The sequence below is a fragment of the Nerophis ophidion genome, linkage group LG10, assembly GCF_033978795.1.
Source record: "Nerophis ophidion isolate RoL-2023_Sa linkage group LG10, RoL_Noph_v1.0, whole genome shotgun sequence".
Lineage (NCBI taxonomy): Eukaryota > Metazoa > Chordata > Actinopteri > Syngnathiformes > Syngnathidae > Nerophis > Nerophis ophidion.
Window position 1 is genome coordinate 30,576,117 of NC_084620.1, and position 20,230 is coordinate 30,596,346.

The 20,230-nt window shown below is 39.9% G+C and overlaps 2 protein-coding genes across 4 annotated transcripts in view; one reads left to right on the forward strand and one right to left on the reverse strand.

The window, feature by feature from the left end:
* Positions 1-1,543, reverse strand: part of LOC133560677 (ras-related protein Rab-39B) — a 14,679-nt gene extending 13,136 nt beyond the window's left edge. Inside the window, exon 1 of one of the 2 annotated variants that reach the window (XM_061913463.1) lies at positions 1,347-1,543. The gene's annotated coding sequence lies outside the window, so the exon portion shown is untranslated. Of the gene's footprint in view, positions 1-1,295 lie in introns of both variants that reach the window. The other variant, XM_061913464.1, reaches the window with a different exon arrangement.
* Positions 1,321-17,426, forward strand: zgc:162171 (uncharacterized protein LOC565931 homolog). Of its 2 annotated transcripts, XM_061913459.1 has the most exons (6): positions 1,321-1,450; positions 1,721-1,788; positions 7,443-7,707; positions 12,195-12,325; positions 12,389-12,538; positions 16,945-17,426. In XM_061913459.1, exons 3-6 carry the CDS (start codon positions 7,509-7,511, stop codon positions 17,143-17,145), a joined length of 681 nt encoding a protein of 226 aa, XP_061769443.1. In that variant the 5' UTR covers positions 1,321-1,450; positions 1,721-1,788; positions 7,443-7,508; the 3' UTR covers positions 17,146-17,426. The 2 variants fall into 2 exon arrangements, with proteins under 2 accessions (XP_061769443.1, XP_061769442.1); XM_061913458.1 differs by lacking the exon at positions 1,321-1,450 and having other exon boundaries at positions 1,580-1,788.
* Positions 17,427-20,230: the final 2,804 nt, after the last annotated feature.

Here is a 20,230-nt window from a genome sequence, read left to right on the forward strand (position 1 = left end):
ATCCATCCATTTTCTACCGCTTATTCCCTTCTGGGGTCACGGGGGGCGCTGGCGCCTATCTCAGCTACAATCGGGCGGAAGGCGGGGTACACCCTGGACAAGTCGCCACCTCATCGCAGCAATCTTGTAGCCCTTCGCATTAATCAGTACCCAAGAAGTAGCTCTTGGTTTCAAAAAGGTTGGTGACCCCTGTTCTATGTCTAGAAATCTTTATTTATAGATGAATCACTTGTTTATTTTTCAACAAGTTTTTAATTATTTTTATATCTTTTTTCCAAATAGTTCAAGAAAGACCACTACAAATGAGTACTATTTTGATGAAACTGACGACATGGTGCTGTATTTTACTTCTTTATCTCTTTTTTTCAACTAAAAATGCTTTGCTCTGATTAGGGGGTACTTGAATTAAAAAAATGTTCACAAGGGGTACATCACTGAAAAAAGGTTGAGAACCACTGCTGTAGAGGATGTCAATCATCTGTTTGTGGATTGTTTGAGTGTACTTGTGTTTTGGGAGGAGATCAGATATTGGCTGAGAAAGAAGAGTGTGGAGATGTCCCCATTCTCTATAGAAGAGATCTAATTTGGTATTTATTTATGAAAGACTGTAACATAGAATATCTACATAAATGTCGATTTGTGAAAGTATTGCCTACATTTTCTAATTGGCTTAATTGGTTACAATTATCAATCAAATCATGGAGGATGATTAAGAGTACAAAAGCCATTAAATTGATAGATTTGTCAAAAACATTTGGCTGCACCGTATGATAATATAAATACATTTAATAAAGTCAAATTCAAATAAGGCAACAAGAGAAGTATCCTACACTTCCCTTTTGTAAAGTAAATCTGAACAGCCGATATGGGCATATACATCAACTATATGTTTTGCCTGAGAAGCTGAACAGGACAAAAAAACAAAAAAAACATTTGAATTGATTTAGGTTTGTCTTTTTGGATTTATTTTTTTCCCATATTTTATTATTCTTATTATTTATTAGTATTTAATTGTCTATGTGTATTTGCTTTTGTTTTCTTTCCCTGACATGTTTTTCCGGATGTGTAGATTGTTGGTCATGTTGAAAGTGCCTTGATTTTTGTGTGCATTATAAATGTATGTTTGTTGTTCAATTAAAAAAACAAAAACAAACAAAAAAAACGTTCCTGTTACTTAGTTTCAGGCGGCGCGATTTTTGTCATTTAATCACCATAGACATGGGTAGCGCTGTCCCAAGTCCACTAATGTTTTTGTGTCTTTAAGCAAATGCCGATCGCAGAATTGATTTACTTGCCCTTCTCCTTCTTCTTCTTCTTCCTGTGAAGTGCACTAAGTGCACACTTACCATGAAGAGAGTGTAGAGTCCAACATCCGGGTCCTGGCAGCACACTGCACGTTGTTGCCGTACTTTCTCCGTGTTGACGTACTTACGCACTCAAAAGGCTAAGTGTAAGTGTAAGACACAACGGCGCAAACAAATGTATGGAACCTAAACGACTAACCGTTATAGTGACATTCTAAACGGGCTGTGCCCTGGACAAAAGTAGAAGGCTTCAGCAGTCAAATTCAATAGGGGCGGGATTCAGGGGGCGTGGGGGTGAACGTGCTCAGAAACCGCAGGCGAAGTCGATAATTACATTTCTGTTTCTTCTTTCGCTGTCGTTTTCTCATTTTGACTTGTAATTCGTGCAGTACAAGTACGTATGCTTTATTTTAAAGGTGGCGACGCTCGACAGAGATGCAGCCGTTCCCCGGAACATTCAGAATTCTTCTGCCTGGACAGAACAGTAAGTTTATAAACTTTACTTCCAACAAATATTTGTTTCACCCCCTTAACGGTCTGGTGTTGTGATCCGTTTTGTTGTCCCGTTCTTCATTTTGGGTTCGATCTGCCCATATAGCCTACTAATAATAATAATAAAAATGTTATATATATATATATATATATATATATATATATATATACATATACATATACATACACATAAACTGTACATATACAATGTATACTCTTTTGGACCAGAGAGAAAAAAAAGTATACACATTTCATGTTTGGGTGTTTTATGTCTCATTCGAGCTAAAAACAAAAACTCACAGTTTAGAATTCTATTTAAAACCTATTTTCCAGCATGTCCACATTATTACAGGAAGTTGTTAGTTTTTTTTACAGCAGCGGAACAACTTGCAACAAATGTGTCGCATGTATGTTTTGTCCTTGCAACCGTGGTTTTGTGCATTGCAACGGTCAACAATCTCGGGCATGTGTCTGGCCCCTTATTTTCTTAAGGATGCGCCTTTCTTTTTCAATGGTGGCCCCTAGTCTTCTTTGCTCTCCTTATAGTTATCTCTTGCCGGTGTGGTCAAGACCTATGTCGTTCAGCAGGTCATTTGCCGGATGTACTTTTAAGGCTAGGCTGATTGATTGAGACTTTTTATTAGTAGATTGCACAGTACATTACATATTCCTTACAATTGCCCACTAAATGGTAACACCCAAATAAGTTTTTCAACTTGTTTAAGTCGGGGTCCACGTTAATCAATTCATGGCACTGTTCAGTCTTTTTTGCTGGTCAGTTAAACACGCTGTCAGACTTGTACTGCATCTAGAAATGAACAATTACTCACCAGCTCCATTTCTTGGTTCTGTTCGTCAAAAGTACAAACCCCGTTTCCATATTAGTTGGGAAATTGTGTTAGATGTAAATATAAAGGGAATACTAGGATTTGCAAATAATTTTGCACCCATATTCAGTTGAATATGCTACAAAGACAAGATATTTGATGTTCAAACTGATAAACATTTTTTTTTTGCAAATAATCATTAACTTTAGAATTTGATGCCAGCAACACGTGACAAAGAAGTTGGGAAAGGTGGCAATAAATACTGATAAAGTTGAGAAATGCTCATTAAACACCTATTTGGAACATCCCACAGGTGTGCAGGCTTATTGGGAACAGGTGGGTGCCATGATTGGGTATAAAAGCAGCTTCCATGAAATGCTAAGTAATTCACAAACAAGGATGGGGCGAGGGTCACCACTTTGTAAGAAAATTGTCGAACAGTTTCAGAACAACATTTCTCAACGAGCTATTGCAATGAATTTAGGGATTTTTACCATCTACGGTCCGTAAAATCATCAAAAGGTTCAGAGAATCCGGAGAAATCACTGCACCTAAGCGATGATATTACCGACCTTTGATCCCTCAGGCAGTACTGTATCAAAAACCGACATCAGTGTGTAAAGGATATCACGACATGGGCTCAGGAACACTTCATAAAACCACTGTCAGTAACTACAGTTGGTTGCTACATCTTTAAGTACAAGTTAAAACTCTGCTATGCAAAGCAAAACCAATTTATCAACAACACCAAGGAACGCCGCCGGCTTCGCTGGGCCCGAGGTCATCTAAGATGGACTGATGCAAAGTGGAAAAGTGTTCTGTGGTCTGACGAGTCCACATTTCAAATTATATTTGGAAACTGTGGACGTGGTGTCCTCTGGAACAAAGAGGAAAATAACCATCCGGATTGTTGTAGGCGCAAAGTTCAAAAGCCAGCATCTGTGATGGTATGGAGGTGTATTAGTGCCCAAAGTGTGGGTAACTTACACATCTGTGAAGGCACTATTAATGCTGAAAGGTACATACAGGCATATGTTGTCATCCAAGCAACGTTATCATGGACGCATCTGCTTATTTCAACAAGACAATGCCAAGCCACGTGTTACAACAGCGTGGTTTTGTAGTAAAAGAGTGCGGGTACTTTCCTGGCCCGCCTGCAGACCAGACCTGTCTACCATCGAAAATGTGTGGCGCATTATGAAGCGTAAAATACGACAGCGGAGACCCCGGACTGTTGAATGACTAAAGCTCTCCATAAAACAAGAATGAGAAATAATTCCACTTTCAAAGCTTCAACAATTAGTTTCCTCGATTCCCAAACGTTTATTGAGTGTTGTTAAAAGAAAAGGTGATGTAACACAGTGGTGAACATGCCCTTTCCCAACTACTTTGGCACATGTTGCAACCATGAAATTCTAAGTTAATTATTATTTGCAAAAAAAAAATAAAGTTTATGAGTTTGAACATCAAATATCTTGTCTTTGTAGTGCATTCAACTGAATATGGGTTGAAAAGGATTTGCAAATCATTGTATTCCGTTTATGTTTACATCTAACACAATTTCCCAAATCACATGGAAACGGGGTTTGTACAACCCTTGGCAAAAAGTTATGAAATCGCCACTTGCAAAATGTTCATTCAATTGTTTATTTTTTTTAGAAGACAAGCCGAAAACAGACATGGCACAAAACTAAACCTATTTCAAATGGCAACTTTCTGGCTTTTTGTTATTTTTTTTTATTAATTATTACAACAAAATAATACACAATAATACCGTAAGAGTGCAATTCTAATTCCAAAACCCAAGTTGTCCCAGCAACGTTCAGAATAGCAATCAACCGAGCAATTGAGGGGACCTACAAACATGACACAAAACAATCCAGAAGTAGTCAAACAAAAATTAATATTATCAACAACAGTATCAATATTAACAAGAATTCCAACATAGCAGTGATTAGAAATCCCTCAACGACATTATCATTACAGCCATTTATAAAAACATTTTAAAAAATGAACCATAATGTCTCAGTGGCTTACACTCGCGTTACATCTCATAATTTTGACAACATCCATCCTTCCATCCGTCCATTTTTCTACCACTTGTCTCTTTCGGGGTCATGGGGAATGCTGAAGCCTATCCAAGCTGCATTCGGGCGGAAGGCGGGGTACAGCCTGGACAAGTCACTCTCTCATCGCAGAGCTTCACAACACATTGTGTCAAATATTTTCCGCAAAGACAAAATAAGTCATATTGTATTTTGGTTCCTTTAATAGTTAAAAAAAATACATAATGAATCCCACATTCCAATATATGACTCATTATTATCTAAACTAAATGGAGTTTTAACTTTCTGGCTTTAACAATCACTTGAACCGGGGGTCAGCAACCGCGGCTCTCGAGCCCTATGCGGCTCTTTAGCACCGCTCTAGTGGCTTCCTGGAGCTTTTTCAAAAATGGAAAAAGATCGGGGAAAAATATATATTTGTCGTTTTAATGATGTTTCTGTCGGAGGACAAACATAACACAAATCTTCCTAATTGTTAGAAAGGCCACTGTTTAATATGTTCGTGTTTCACTGATGAGAATATTTGGCCAGCGCCGTTTTGATGTTCAAACTCATAAACTTTATTTTTTTTTGCAAATAATAATTAACTTAGAATTTCATGGCTGCAACACGTGCCAAAGTATTTGGGAAAGGGCATGTTAACCACTGTGTTACATCACCTTTTCTTTTAACAACACTCAATAAACGTTTGGGAACTAAGGAAACTAACTGTTGAAGCTTTGAAAGTGGAATTCTTTCACATTCTTGTTTTATGTAGAGCTTCAGTCATTCAACAGTCCGGATCTCCGCTGTCGTATTTTAAGCTTCAAAATGCGCCACACATTTTCCATGGGATACAGGTCTGGACTGCAGGCGGGCCAGGAAAGTACCCGCACTCTTTTTTTTGCAAAGCCACGCTGTTGTAACGTGCTGAATGTGGCTTGGCATTGTCTTGCTGAAATAAACAGGGGCGTCCATGAAAAAGACGGCGCTTATATGGCAGCACATGTTGTTCCAAAACCTGTATGTACCTTTCAGCATTAATGGTGCCTTCACAGATGTGTAAGTTACCCAGGCCTTGGAAACTAATGCACCCCCATACCATCACAGATGCTGGCTTTTGAACTTAGCGTCGATAACAGACTGGATGGTTCGCTTCCCCTTTGGTCCGGATGACACGATGTCGAATATTTCCAAAAACAATTTGAAATATGGACTCGTCAGACCACAGAACACTTTTCCACTTTGCATCAGTCCATCTTAGATGATCTCTGGCCCAGAGAAGCCGACGGCGTTTCTGGATGTTGTTGATTAATGGCTTTTGCTTTGCATAGTAGAGCTTTAACTTGCACTTACAGATGTAGCGAGAAACTGTATTTAGTGACAGTGGTTTTCTGAAGTGTTCCTGAGCCCATGTGGTGATATCCTTTAAAGATTTATGTCGGTTTTTGATACAGTGCCGTTTGAGGGATCGAAGGTCACGATCATTCAATATTGTTTTCCGGCCATGCCGCTTACGTGGAGTGATTTCTCCAGATTCTCTGAACCTATTGATGCTATCATGGAACCGTAGATGTTGAAATCCCAACATTTTTTTGCACTTGCACTTTGAGAAACTTTGTTCTTAAACTGACTATTTGCTCACGCAGTTGTGGACAAAGGGGTGTACCTTGCTTGTGTATCTTTCTTGTGAAAGACTGAGCATTTTTTGAGAAGCTGGCCAATCATGGTACCCTCCTGTTCCCAATTAGCCTGCACACCTGTGGGATGTTTCAAAATAAGTGTTTGATGAGCATTCCTCAACTTTATGAGTATTTATTGTCACCTTTCCCATTTTATTTGTCCCGTGTTGCTGTCATCAAATTCTGAAGTTAATGATTATTTGCAAAAAAAAACGTTTATCAGTTTGAACATAAAATATTTTGTCTTTGTAGTATATTCAACTGAATATGGGTTGAAAATGATTTGCAAATAATTGTATTCCGTTTATATTTACATCTAACACAATTCCCCAACTCATATGGAAACGGGGTTTGTAATATTGGCTGCATTTTTGATTGTGTGCCATGTTGTTTCAGACCACAGCAAACATTACCCAACTTGCAAAAATTGTAATAAATACATTAGAAGAAGACAGCCTGTCCTTTCCTTTAACTTGGGCACACACATCTATATATTTGGCAGTTTTAAGCCAATAATTTCCAGGAGTTATCTAACCCTCTGAGACACTAACTTAATGTGTTGCCTTCATTATAACACTTACATAAGACTTTTAACTTTTTGCTTCTTCAGACAAATTTGTTTTTTGAATTTTTGGTCCTATATGGCTCTTTCAACATGTTGGGTTGCCGATCCCTGACTTAAACAAATTAAGAATAAAAATTTAACTAACTTACTAATGAATGAACTTACTATTTATTCATTTTTGCAAGTATCATATGAGATATTTTCATGCGACAACACTGAAGAAATGACACTCATTTGTTTGTCTGTATAACAGTGTATATTTATTCTCCCTTTTAAAATAACTGAACACAGCCATTAATTTAAAAACCGACGGCAACAAAAGTGGAAGTAAAAATGTCAAAATAGGGCCCGATTCCCCTCCCATGTGTTATTCAAGTGTTGTTTGTGCAGTGTTAGCCATGAAAAAAGATAGCATAACATAATAGCAGAAATATAAGGGGTATACTTCCTTCCTTTATTGGCTGTATGGTTTATTGTGGAGTTTCGAACCCCTCACAGCTCACTATGATTTATACCTTTGTTTCCAGTGTGGTTCTTCTAAGTGAGGTATCGCCATAATTAGTCATCCCCGCGTTCATCTGGCTGCCTCGGGCATGGAGCAGCAGCAGCAGCGCCTTCTCAAAGTGCTCGTTATCGGCGACCTGGGAGTGGGCAAGACCTCCATCATCAAGCGTTATGTCCACCAGGTTTTCTCCCAGCATTACCGGGCCACCATCGGCGTGGACTTCGCTCTCAAAGTGCTCCAGTGGGACCACAAGACTGTAGTGCGGTTGCAGCTGTGGGACATAGCCGGTGGGTTTTTGCAATTTATACACAACTCTGTTCTGGGTGTACCATGCCCTCTGCCTGAATGTAGCTGGGATAGGCTTCGACCCCCCTGCGACCCCAAAATATCAATACAAATACTAACCACATGTATCAACTGTAATGTTTTCAATGCATTTTTAGTGAGTGTTATTTACAGTGTAACAACATCTACACAATATTTAAACTTGTTCCTAATTCTCTTTGATCACATACTGTTACACTTGTAATGTGAAAACAAGAGAGCTTGAAGTATCTTTTGACACACAAAAACGTGTGCGCCGTTTATTCCATCAAAGACGATACTGAATCAATGCTTTCATCAAAGACTCAAAAACGCGGTCACAAGCCCCCACCTTTGGGTAAATCTCCTGAGGTCACGTAAAGGGGTATCACCGAATTACTCACTCTTAACTGCATATTGTACATGAATGCTAAACAAGAACAACATTGTTATATGCATAATTATGTCCTTAAAGCAACCGCTAAAATACGATAATTTGAGCAAAACAAAGTCAGTAGTACACAATAAATACAAGTGAAAAATACTCTATTACTCTTTTAAAATATTTGGTTTTTGCCCTCAAAGTCTTTCTTTGCCCAGGGAATTATTCTCTGAGTTTGTAAACATTTACAAAAAAAAAAAAGATTTTGATAAGATACAAATATTGACCTAATAACTCTTGTATCGATCCACTATTCCCCCACTCGTGAACAAGACTCCTAGGTACTTGAACTCCTCCACTTGGGGCAGGGTCTCCTCCCCAACCCGGAGATGGCACTCCACCCTTTTCCGGGCGAGAACCATGGACTCGGACTTGGAGGTGCTGATTCTCATTCCGGTCGCTTCACACTCGGCTGCGAACCGATCCAGTGAGAGCCGAAGATCCCGGCCAGATGAAGCCATCAGGACCACACCATCTGCAAAACGCAGAGATCCAATCCCGCGGCCACCAAACCGGATCCCCTCAACGCCTTGGCTGCGCCCAGAAATTCTGTCCATAAAAGTTATGAACAGAATCGGTGACAAAGGACAGCCTTGGCGGAGTCCAACCCTCACTGGAAACGTGTCCGACTTACTGCCAGCAATGCGGACCAAGCTCTGGCACTGATCATACAGGGAGCGAACTGCCACAATAAGACAGTTCAGTACCCCATACTCTCTGAGCACTCCCCACAGGACCCCCCGAGGGACACGGCCGAACGCCTTCTCCAAGTCCACAAAGCACATGTAGACTGGTTTGGCAAACTCCCATGCACCCTCAAGAACCCTGCCGAGAGCATAGAGCTGGTCCACGGCTCCACGACCAGGACGAAAACCACACTGCTCCTCCCGAATCCGAGGCCCGACCATCCGGCGCAGCCTCCTCTCCAGTACACCTGAATAAACCTTACCGGGAAGGCTGAGGAGTGTGATCCCACGATAGTTGGAACACACCCTCCGGTCCCCCTTCTTAAAGAGAGGGACCACCACCCCGGTCTGCCAATCCAGAGGCACCGCCCCCGATGTCCACGCGATGTTGCAGAGTCTTGTCAACCAAGACAGCCCCACAGCATCCAGAGCCTTAAGTAACTCCGGGCGGATCTCATCCACCCCCGGGGCCTTGCCGCCGAGGAGCTTTTTAACTACCTCAGCGACCTCAGCCCCAGAAATAGGAGAGTCCACCACAGATTCCCCAGGCACCGCTTCCTCAAAGGAAGACGTGTTGGTGGGATTGAGGAGGTCTTCGAAGTATTCCCTCCACCGATCCACAACATCCGCAGTCGAAGTCAGCAGAACACCATCCGCATCATACACGGTGTTGATAGTGCACTGCTTCCCCTTCCTGAGGCGGCGTATGGTGGTCCAGAATCGCTTCGAAGCCGTCCGGAAGTCGTTTTCCATGGCTTCCCCGAACTCTGTGGAGGAGTTCAAGTACCTAGGAGTCTTGTTCACGAGTGGGGGAATAGTGGATCGTGAGATCGACAGGCGGATCGGTGCGGCGTCTACAGTAATGCGGACGTTGTATCGATCCGTTGTGGTGAAGAAGGAGCTGAGCCAGAAGGCAAAGCTCTCAATTTACCGGTCGATCTACGTTCCCATCCTCACCTATGGTCATGAGCTCTGGGTCATGACCGAAAGGAAAAGATCACGGGTACAAGCGGCCGAAATGAGTTTCCTCCGCCGGGTGGCGGGGCTCTCCCTTAGAGATAGGGTGAGAAGCTCTGCCATCCGGGAGGAGCTCAAAGTAAAGCCGCTGCTCCTCCACATCGAGAGGAGCCAGATGAGGTGGTTCGGGCATCTGGTCAGGATGCCACCCGAACGCCTCCCTAGGGAGGTGTTTAGGGCACGTCCAGCTGGTAGGAGGCCACGGGGAAGACCCAGGACACGTTGGGAAGACTATGTCTCCCGGCTGGCCTGGGAACGCCTCGGGATCCCCCGGGAAGAGCTAGACGAAGTGGCTGGAGAGAGGGAAGTCTGGGCTTCCCTGCTTAGGCTGCTGCCCCCGCGACCCGAGACCCGACCTCGGATAAGCGGAAGATGATGGATGGATGGATGGCACTCTTGTATCGATCACACACAAGTACTACACTTGGTATTAACACCACCAATTTATGGATTGATCCGTCTTCCTCTTAAGTGTTGTGTACCGACTGTGACAATTTTGACACACCAACATTTCTTGTAATATGCTTTCTCTCGACTATTACGAATTAATTAATTGTTGAATGTTAATTAACTATTCACTTTCGTTGTTCTAGCTACACTTCTTAAATTTGACTAAGCACTTACTTCTTGGTGTTGTTTAAAACTAGCTTAGCATGTCTGCTCCTGCTTGTTCTCAGTGTAGAGCATTGAGGCTCATCATCCAGTGATAATGTTACATAGAGTACAAAGAAAGGCAGTTTATTTGCTGTGATGGACGTGATTAATAATAGCTTATAAGAGCCACTTCACCCTTTTGGTCGGATTTACTAAAGGTTTGCGTGCACTAAAACACATGCAAACCTGATAGCACACGCAAAGCTGATTTACTAAATGTGTGCAAAGTGAATTAGTTTGTTAAGTGAGCAGAATATGAGCATGCTATCTCTTCAATAATATGCAGAATATATGCTGACCATCAAAACAGCCACAATACTGAGAGGAGACAATGAAAATATATCAAACAGCATGCGCAATGTGATTTATCAGCACTCATCACGGTTTTGCGACCACTGTTTTGCACTTTATTTAGCACGTGCCGGAAGGACGTGCAATCTGACAGTTCCACACATGGCTGCGGGATTGGTGCTCGAATTGCCAAGACAAACGATAGCCAGATAATACTCTGTCCGACGTGTGTTTGTCAGAAAAAAACAATATTATACTATTTAGCTGGATCCTGCTTCATGCGGGATAGCCTACATAAATTCAATTGATGCGTTAAAGTGTCCTTTAGTTGTTGTTTTTTAACAGGGTTAGGATTAGTACAGTATAGGCCAAATGTTTGGACACACCTTCTCCTCATTCAATGCATTTTCTTTATTTTCATGACTATTTACATTGTAGATTGACAGTGAATTAGTATTAGTGAAAAAGTATTAAGTACTTAACAAAAAAAGGTGAAATAACTGAAAAAATTTTTTGTATTCTACTACTATCTTCAAAATAGCCACCCTTTGCGGTGATTACTGTTTTGCGCGTTCTTGGCATTCTCTCGATGAGCTCTAAGCACACTAGTGACGTGAAAACTATTTCAGGTAACTACAACTTGCAACATATTTTTGCTCTGTTTCGACCGTAGCAGAAATGAACCTTCTAGCAGAAAGTGAGCATTTCCTCTGATACGTCCGGCCATGACAGTGCAATGTGTTGTTCCCTTGACAACAAGAGGAAATTGTCACGCAGCCTTCGCAGCCTTTGTGTGTTTGTACGCTTGCTGACTCAGTTGCTAGATTGGCATCATGTGGAGGACGTTAGCTTCCAGGATAGAGACCTATTTATTCCTTCTGCTATGGACACATGTAACAAAAGATGTAATTCTCCTGTGTAAATTCTTCTCGACAGGCCCACCAACAGTCTTGTGAAAAAGTTAAGACACCCCATGAATAAATGACATTTCTGGCACCCCATATGGGTTCCGGTTCTAATGTTTTAAAAGGCATAATAGCATACTCACGGCTTGCTCTTGGTGTGTAACATGTCTTAAAACGTGATAATGACTCTAAGGATATTTAAGAAATGTGATTTATTCGCCGTAATGGAGGTGATTATTAATAACTCAGGGGAGCGACTTCGCACGGTGTGTCGATATACACAATTAGCTGCTGGCTTGTCAGTCGGGTGAAAACAAATTTATAGTACTTCGTTAATTAATCAGTGTTGGTGATAACTATCGGCATTGAAAGGGCATTAATTGGTAGGCAATGGCAAACGCATACTCTCTCATGAAAATCGATCGGCATACCCCGACTAAAGACTGTAGCTTTTGTTTTTTTCTCCCCTCATGAAGGACAGGAGAGATACGGTCACATGACCCGTGTTTACTACAAAGAGGCCGTCGGCGCTCTCGTGGTCTTTGATATGACCCGGCTTTCCACCTTCCAGGCTGTTCTCAAGTGGAAGGGAGACCTGGACTCCAAGGTGATACGGGTTAAAATATTTGCCGTCTGGCAAGACCTTGATGGTTTTTGTCGTCCTTGTCAGGTCGCCCTGGGCAACGGTAGGCCAGTACCAACCGTCCTGTTGGCCAACAAGTGTGACCAGCGACTGCTTGGTTTGTGCCCCAAACTTCCCAAACTGGAGAATTTCTCCAAGGATTACGGTTTTGTGGGCTGGTTTGAAACCTCAGCAAAGGTAATACTGAATGTACCCTCCTCATATGTCACGGTATTGGACTTCCAGGTAACCTAAACATTCCACAAAGAACTTTGATTCCATCAGGTGGATCAAAAAGCCGAAGCAAACCTGTACTAATCTGTTTTTACAGGTGACATCTTATGCAAAACCAACTTTTCTTATCTATTAGTACTTGTTTTTGTGTATTTGGGATCCCGAAAGTCCCGAAAAATTGAAATCAAGGCATGGAAGCGTGGTAGAGATATTTATAAAACAATTTTGTCTTCCTTCATACTTTCTCCAAATGAGTCTTTTGGAATTTTGCAGAACCTGTGATGTTTTTCCCAATTGTGACATCAACGGATATCTCCATTAGTAGAAATTTACCTGTAGTCAATAGGCTTCTTCTTTTTCTCTATCCACCTAATGTGGAGCAGACCGGCTCGTACATGCACATGCATCCTACGGTGTAGCCTTTTGTAATACAAATTAGCGTGTGGTTTTAATTTATATCCGTCGTTAGAGTTGATCTGGAAACACTAAAAACTACAACATGGCTGACCGGGAGAAGAAACACTCAAAGTGAAGGCACGCAAACAAGGCCACCCACAAAACGGTGCATAAAGCGGCTTAAAAACATTCTGTAAAAAATAATCTGTTGAACATTTTGACTCAAGTACCACTAATACATGTTATGTAGACCACAAGGAAGTGTTTTAAATGAGGATAAAATGACACCTTTAAAAATAAAATACATAAAAACATTTAAATTATTCTAAATAATCGCTGCACGTGATTAACATGTTGGCCTCAGTCAGATTGAGGGTTCAAATCTCTGTCTACATGTTCCTCCAGGCGTACTCAGGCACAAACTTGCATGTTTTTACCGGTTAATTTTTTTGTCGATGAGAGTAGATCGCTGCTCACTCTAATTTTTATGAATTTCTTTTAAAAATATAGATGTTTTTTCACCTAATCGCACATTTGCTGTCCAAAAGAAGAATTTTTTTTTCAACGAAAAAACAATTTAATTCACCCGACATCAGTAATGTTTTACAAATAATAAAGCATAGTACAGCATAATAATACAGCATACAGTACAAGTTGGTAATAATAAGTGCAAACAAAAGTAAAATAAAGGAAAAAGAATATAATCTTTCATTGAAGGGAATAAAATCGAGATCTCATTTGTAACTTTTTCCACCTCAAAAAATGGCTGAACCACTCTGATAAAACAATAAACATGGTAGAGATTGGATTGTTGAGTGAGGTCCTCGGCTCTGGCAAAGTGCCGGAAAGATATAAAACCTAACCAAATAGAGAAAGTAAGACTCCTAACAAAGTTTCCAAATGTGAAACAGTGGAAGGATCAATATTTTTGGAAGAGGGGAGCTAAACCTCTGTATCAAATCCTCAAATCTTTGACGATTAGACTATTTGAAGATAGCCAAGTTTAAGTATGAATAATAGATTTTTTGGGGGCTTGTTGTGAGTGTGTCAGTTATTTGCAGTAATTCCCCATTCGCTTGGTGTTCCAATACTTAATCCATACAAATAGCTGGTATCTGTCAGAGTTTGTTTGTGACGAACCCCATAATGCAGAGATGGAGGCAGGCATGGAGTGAGAAAACATGATTTAATTTAAATAATAGAACAAGAACTAACAAAAGGGTACTAACACAAATGGCGCACGAGGCGGATAACAAACTAATGGAGCTAGCATGGGAGCTAGAAAAAAAAAGGAACTTAGCATGGAAGCTAGCAAAAATCAACTTGGAAACAGAAGTCGTACATGTAATATAAAAACAAACTTGGAAGCAGGGAACAAAAGGCAGTAAGCTAAAAACCGCAATCAAACATAGCTTACCGCAACGCTGCATAGACAAGATAGGATACGACACGAGGGTAGCAACGACAAGAGCGACATCGACATGACAATAATCCAGCCCTGACTAGAAGACAAAGCAGGTACAAATAGGGGCGGGCTGATTGACACCAGGTGTGGCCAGGTGCCAATCAGCCGCAGCTGACGGGAAACAAAGCACTCAGGGAGACAAACGAGAAGCTGAACCAAAATAAGAGTGCGGACAGAAATTAAGGACAGGAAATACTAAACACACAGAGGAAAACCTAAAACACAAACTGTCAGTGGCAAGCCTGACAGTATCTACAGATAAGGCGAAGGCTCACTTTTCATATAAAAAACCCTGAATAATAAAAACCAAACAAGTATTAAATATTTCACCATTAAAAAGTATTATAAATGTATTTTCTGTATGATTAAAAATAAATATTGTTTACTCAAAAAAACAACTATGTGCACACTGCACATTTCCTGATCAAATACAGGGTAGAAACCTGAAAAGGCTGCCACTTTAGGCTTTTGCAGCTGCTTAGTGTGCAAGAGAACTTGCCAGTTTTAGTGCACTGCGCTTAGTTTTCTGTGCAGTTGCCAAATACAGGCTTAAAACCACTTGAGGCAGTGGCAATTTCTCTCTGATTTTGTGCACAAACGGACTAAAGTAAGTGTCCTTAACTGTCAGCACTTAACACCACTGGCTAAGTTCAGTTCAGTTCAGTTTCAGTTTATTTCGAACATGCATACGATACAAAGGAATTCATCACACATTTCCAGTTGTTTATTACAGCATGTCCCAAAAGGAGTAGGAAGAAGCAAAGCTGATTTAATTCTACCTCCTCCACCAATTGTATCCAATTGCTTTGTTCTTTGTGTACAAATAATTGATAAATAATATGCCATAGTAAGCAAACAAATAAACAAAGCTTGTCTCAATAAAAAAAGGGTTTCAAGTTGTTCATCATAATTCAAGTTTTCTGTACTTTGTGAACACTTGTAGTTTAAACAGTCTCTTAAACTGAAGGGTGTGGCTATTTCTATTTGTCAGCATGTCGCACATATAACGTTTGCAGGAACATTTTTACCGGCATTAACAGCGATTCGAGCATAAGTTGAAAAAACTTTACAGTGTCTCACCTGCCTTAAGGCACATATATCCACAGTATGTTCCGTGTGACTGACTCGTGGCTACTGATGCAACGATTGTAGATTTTGTCTGTTGATTATACTCTAAGTAATAATCACGGTTTCACCATTATTATGTACTGATTACTCTCACAACAAAAAATGTATACAAATCCCAGACATTCCTTGAAATATGTGTTATTTATTACCGTCGGAAATAACAGTAATGAATTAATAACATTATTTTAACAGTTATAATAATAAATATAAACAAAAAGTATTATGTATAATTATATTGTTAATATAAGGCTAAGATTATTTAAATAATCCTCAGGCAAAATATTACTCGTGTGTAATAAACTTAAATCTTATTGTCTTCCTTGCCTATTTATTTATTTTTAACCATCTATTTTACGCAGTGTTAATAATGACCAAAATGCAAATACTTAGCCCCCATGGTATTATTCTACAAGGTCCTAATGTTATGTTAGTGTTTAACACTTGCTGTATTAACTTCCAATGCCTATAGTTTATTTAACACAGACAGGAGGAAGCAACCCAACATTAAATGGTCACTGAACGAAGAAGCCCTTATAAGGAGTACCTGTTGCTGTTTGTTTACACTGAACTGACTCAACACTAAGCTACTGATTGTGACACCTTTATATTTAACTAAATTCTTCATGAAGGAACTTGCTACTAACATAACTCAATTATTATTTCTTACCTTTATTTTGGCGTGTAAAGCTTGGAGTTCACGCCGCAAATGCTGCACCATAATGGAGGTATTAGAACATTCAGCCGCAAATTTCTTCTGGCTGGTTCTGCAAATGTGTGAGCCATTGTCTTCAATAACTCCTTGGTCATTTTTTAAGTACTCAAAATGTTGCCATCCTAATTTCAGCTTTTTTTGGGGATGGGAAAAGTTTTCTGCTTTATCCTGCTGCCATTTTTAAGCCAATGTACCATACGAGCGCGTCTCTTGATAAGTGTGAGTGTAATTTGTTTTTGTTTTGTGCAGATTGTGCTGAAAATAACCTACCAGGTTTATCATAAGTGATGAAGACTAAAACACACGGTGTAATGGAGCCTTTGTGATTAAATAGTTATCACGGTTAATTGTAAAACGGGTTAACCGTTGCATTCCTACTGGTGACCAGGCCAGGATGTACCCTGCCTCTCAACTGATGTGTAATGTTTATTATCTATTGAAAGCACTTTTTGTCTAAATAGCTGTGTAGAAGGACGATTATGATTTGCCTGTTGTTAAGTGTCATGGAGTTGGACTGTACAAGTGCTGCCAGCAATGGGGAGCTATGGTCCTTTGAGGGGAAACATGAGTTGCAACATGTAGTGTGACATTGTGAAGAGGAAACTGATTAAGAATACATGTACCAAAACACATTTACAGCAATAGGGATGTTGTCCCTTTCTTCCCTAGGACAATACTAACATTGATGCGGCCATAACGTGTCTGGTGAAGAACATCATGGCCATTGAGGAGGAGCGAGCGTCCAGGAGTGAGCTCGACAACAGTGGCATCCTGGTGCTGCCTCGCTTTGACTACCACACCAAGGAGAGAAGACTTGTGGGATGCTCGGGATGCTCTGGTATGAAGGCCCGGGACAAAGACGGCGACTGAGGACTTTTTTTTGTTTTTATTTAATTTTTTCGGTACCATTTAACCTTTTTTTTTACCAATCCAAGGGAAATGGTTTTAAAGTCAAAGCATTACACATGGCTTTTGGTGACATATCAATCCATCAGATGGCACCCGAGAGGCGTATGAGACTCACTACTGCTGCTGCCATTTATTTATTGTGACAACAGAAAACACCTAGATATCTTTCTCATTGAACTACATAGAAACGGTTGATCAATAAACACAAGAGTTCATTGGATAAATGGCTGCAGAAGGAACAATAGGGTTGTGTCTGATTTTAGCTAACTGAGTCACCATTTTTAAAGAATTGTGACATTGTGGCTGACAAATGTAATATACACCCTGCCGAGACTTTTTAAGGGGAACAAAAAGAAGTCCCTGCAGGTTGTCTTTAAGTCCTGTCTTCATCCCGCATGGCGTCGTGGGAAGGCGAGGAATACAGTGTGTCGCCTGCTGGGAGAGTCAAAAATAGCTACAACAGGCCTCCAAAGTCAAATCTTTAACTGTTTGCTTGCAGTGTTTTGGACATAGGACATGTTCAAAAGTATCTATTCATGCAGTTTGGCTACCTATATGTACCTTTCTGGTGTGCACTATGCACCATCTAAAGCAGGGGTGTCAAACTCATATTAGATCGGGGGCCACTTGGAGAAAAATCTATTTCAAGGGGGCTGCACTGGTAAAATCACGGCACGATAACTTGGAAAAAAAAACAACTTTATATTGTTTTCTTTGTTTAAAAATAGAACAAACACATTTTGATAATGTACAAATCATAATTGTGTTGGGTTTTTTTACACTTATTCTTTTGGTTATTGGTATTCTATTTTTATTTGTTGTTATTTATACTTTCTGAATGAATTATGTGATAATATTCGTGTTCATTTTCAATCTATCAAGATAAAAAAAAATAAAAAATCAAATTACCAGATGTTATTCATGTAGTTTGCTCATCATGTGGTTTATTTATTTATTTTTTTTACATATGTAGCATATTCTACAAAGTATAATTGCTATAGTGACATCTAGTGGTTCTCAATCTTTTTTCAGTGATGTACCCCCTGTGAACATTTTTTTAACTCAAGTACCCCCTAATCAGAGCAAAGCATTTTTGGTTGAAAAAAAGAGATAAAGAAGTAAAATACAGCACTATGTCATCAGTTTCTGATTTATTAAATTGTATAACAGAGCAAAATATTGCTCATTTGTAGTGGTCTTTCTTGAACTATTTGGAAAAAAAGATGTAAAAGTAACTAAAAACTTGTTGAAAAATAAACAAGTGATTCAATTATAAATAAAGATTTCTATGCATAGAAGTAATTATCAACTTAAAGTGCCCTCTTTGGGGACTGTAATAGAGATCCATCTGGATTCATGAACTTAATTCTAAACATTTCTTCACAAAAAAAGAATATTTTAAACATAAACTATATTCATGGATCATATCCACAAAAAATCTAGCTGTCGACACTGAATATTGTATTGTTGTATTTCTTTTCACAGTTTATGAACTTACATTCATATTTTGTTGAAGTATTATTCAATAAATATATTTATAAAAGATTTTTGAATGGTTGCTATTTTTAGAATTAAAAAAAAAAATCTCATGTACCCCTAGGCATACCTTCAAGTACCCCCAGGGGTGTACCCCCCCATTTGAGAACCACTGATCCAGTGGAAACATTTAGAACAGCAGTTTCTTTCATTGAAAAATGTCCGCTATTTTTTATACTTAGCAAACTCATCCCGTGGGCCGGATGAAACTTGTTCCAAATCAGACCGGTGGGCCATACGTTTGACACCCCTGGTATAGAGGTACAGTTGACAAAAAATGTATCCTATTGGAATATCTCACCTTTGTATCTCCCTCAGTGGGATGTGGATTGCAGCCTCTTCACTTCCTATTTCCTCCTAAAAATTCTACACACTCGCACACAGCTGGTTTGTGTTGGCCACACTGTGCTTCTTGATGAAGTGTTTTCCCACAAAGGTCACCACACACTCTTCTCCTTTTTGGCTGCTTTAGCATCAACTGGAGAATTGCAGAATAAGACCCCAAGAACACCAAAGGCAACACGTAGACTTTATGGTGTGTACTGTAGAGTCTTGGATCAGAACCTTCTGGCCTTAGCTAGAATACTTATCATGGTTCTTCCATGACCGAAAACATAATATTATGGCCAAGAAGCTTATTGGTATTTGGATTTTGAAGAGGCTGAAAAAAAGAACTAAGCCACGGTCAAATTTCTGTTCTGTGACAATACACCTACTATAAAACTATGGACTATTTGTGTCTTAGTAAGGCAGCAAACATTGAAAAAACATTTTCACCACTATCTATGAGCATTGTTGTCGTTTTGTGACTTGCTTTGTGTGTTTTTATGACCAATCGAAGCCCAGCAGCATGCACGCGGCAGCTGATATCTACACGTCTATTTTTTTGTAAATGTCTCGTCTCTTTCATCAGCCTCTTGCCTTGACCGAAAAAGGGAACATTTCAGGAAAAGCTACAGTCCAAATGTGACCTCATAAATGTCACATCAGCTCCCTTAAAATAAAACTCACCCCACGACTACTTAACCACACGCACGTTCATCAATTTTAATCAATATAGGCATCTTAAAGGATGATGTTTTGGGAGTCTTTTTTCCCCACTTTTTGCTGGAGCCCTTTAAGGGGTTAAAGGGCAAAAGGGTCATGAGATGAGGTCAGCACACATTTTGGAAGGCGTGTGTGTGTGTGCAGTGGAGGGTTATAGAGGAGGATCAGCGAGAGACATTCCAGATGCAGAAGAATGGGAATGTGAGTTGGGAGGTCATGAGAACATAAGACCATAAGTCCACCCCTCACACAAGCATTTTTTGTATTCCAGTATATTTAGTCAAGGGACAATACTAGAATATACTTAGATGCACTTTACAGTAGTGAGTGTACAGCTTCTACAACAGCAAACACTTAACAATCCAATGAAAATGAGTCAACAGAGCCTTTGTTCAAATAGCTGGCAACACAAGTAAGTAGCAAGATAATTTTGTCTTGTCTGCACAAAAGTTGCAGGCATTGG

Bases quoted from the DNA above. Each gene is read 5' to 3' on its own strand.
- zgc:162171 (XM_061913459.1), top strand. From the start codon at position 7,509: ATGGAGCAGCAGCAGCAGCGCCTTCTCAAAGTGCTCGTTATCGGCGAC. The intron at 7,708-12,194 runs GTGGGTTTTTGC...CCCCTCATGAAG, and splicing joins GCAGCTGTGGGACATAGCCG to GACAGGAGAGATACGGTCAC. The intron at 12,539-16,944 runs GTAATACTGAAT...TTTCTTCCCTAG, and splicing joins GGTTTGAAACCTCAGCAAAG to GACAATACTAACATTGATGC.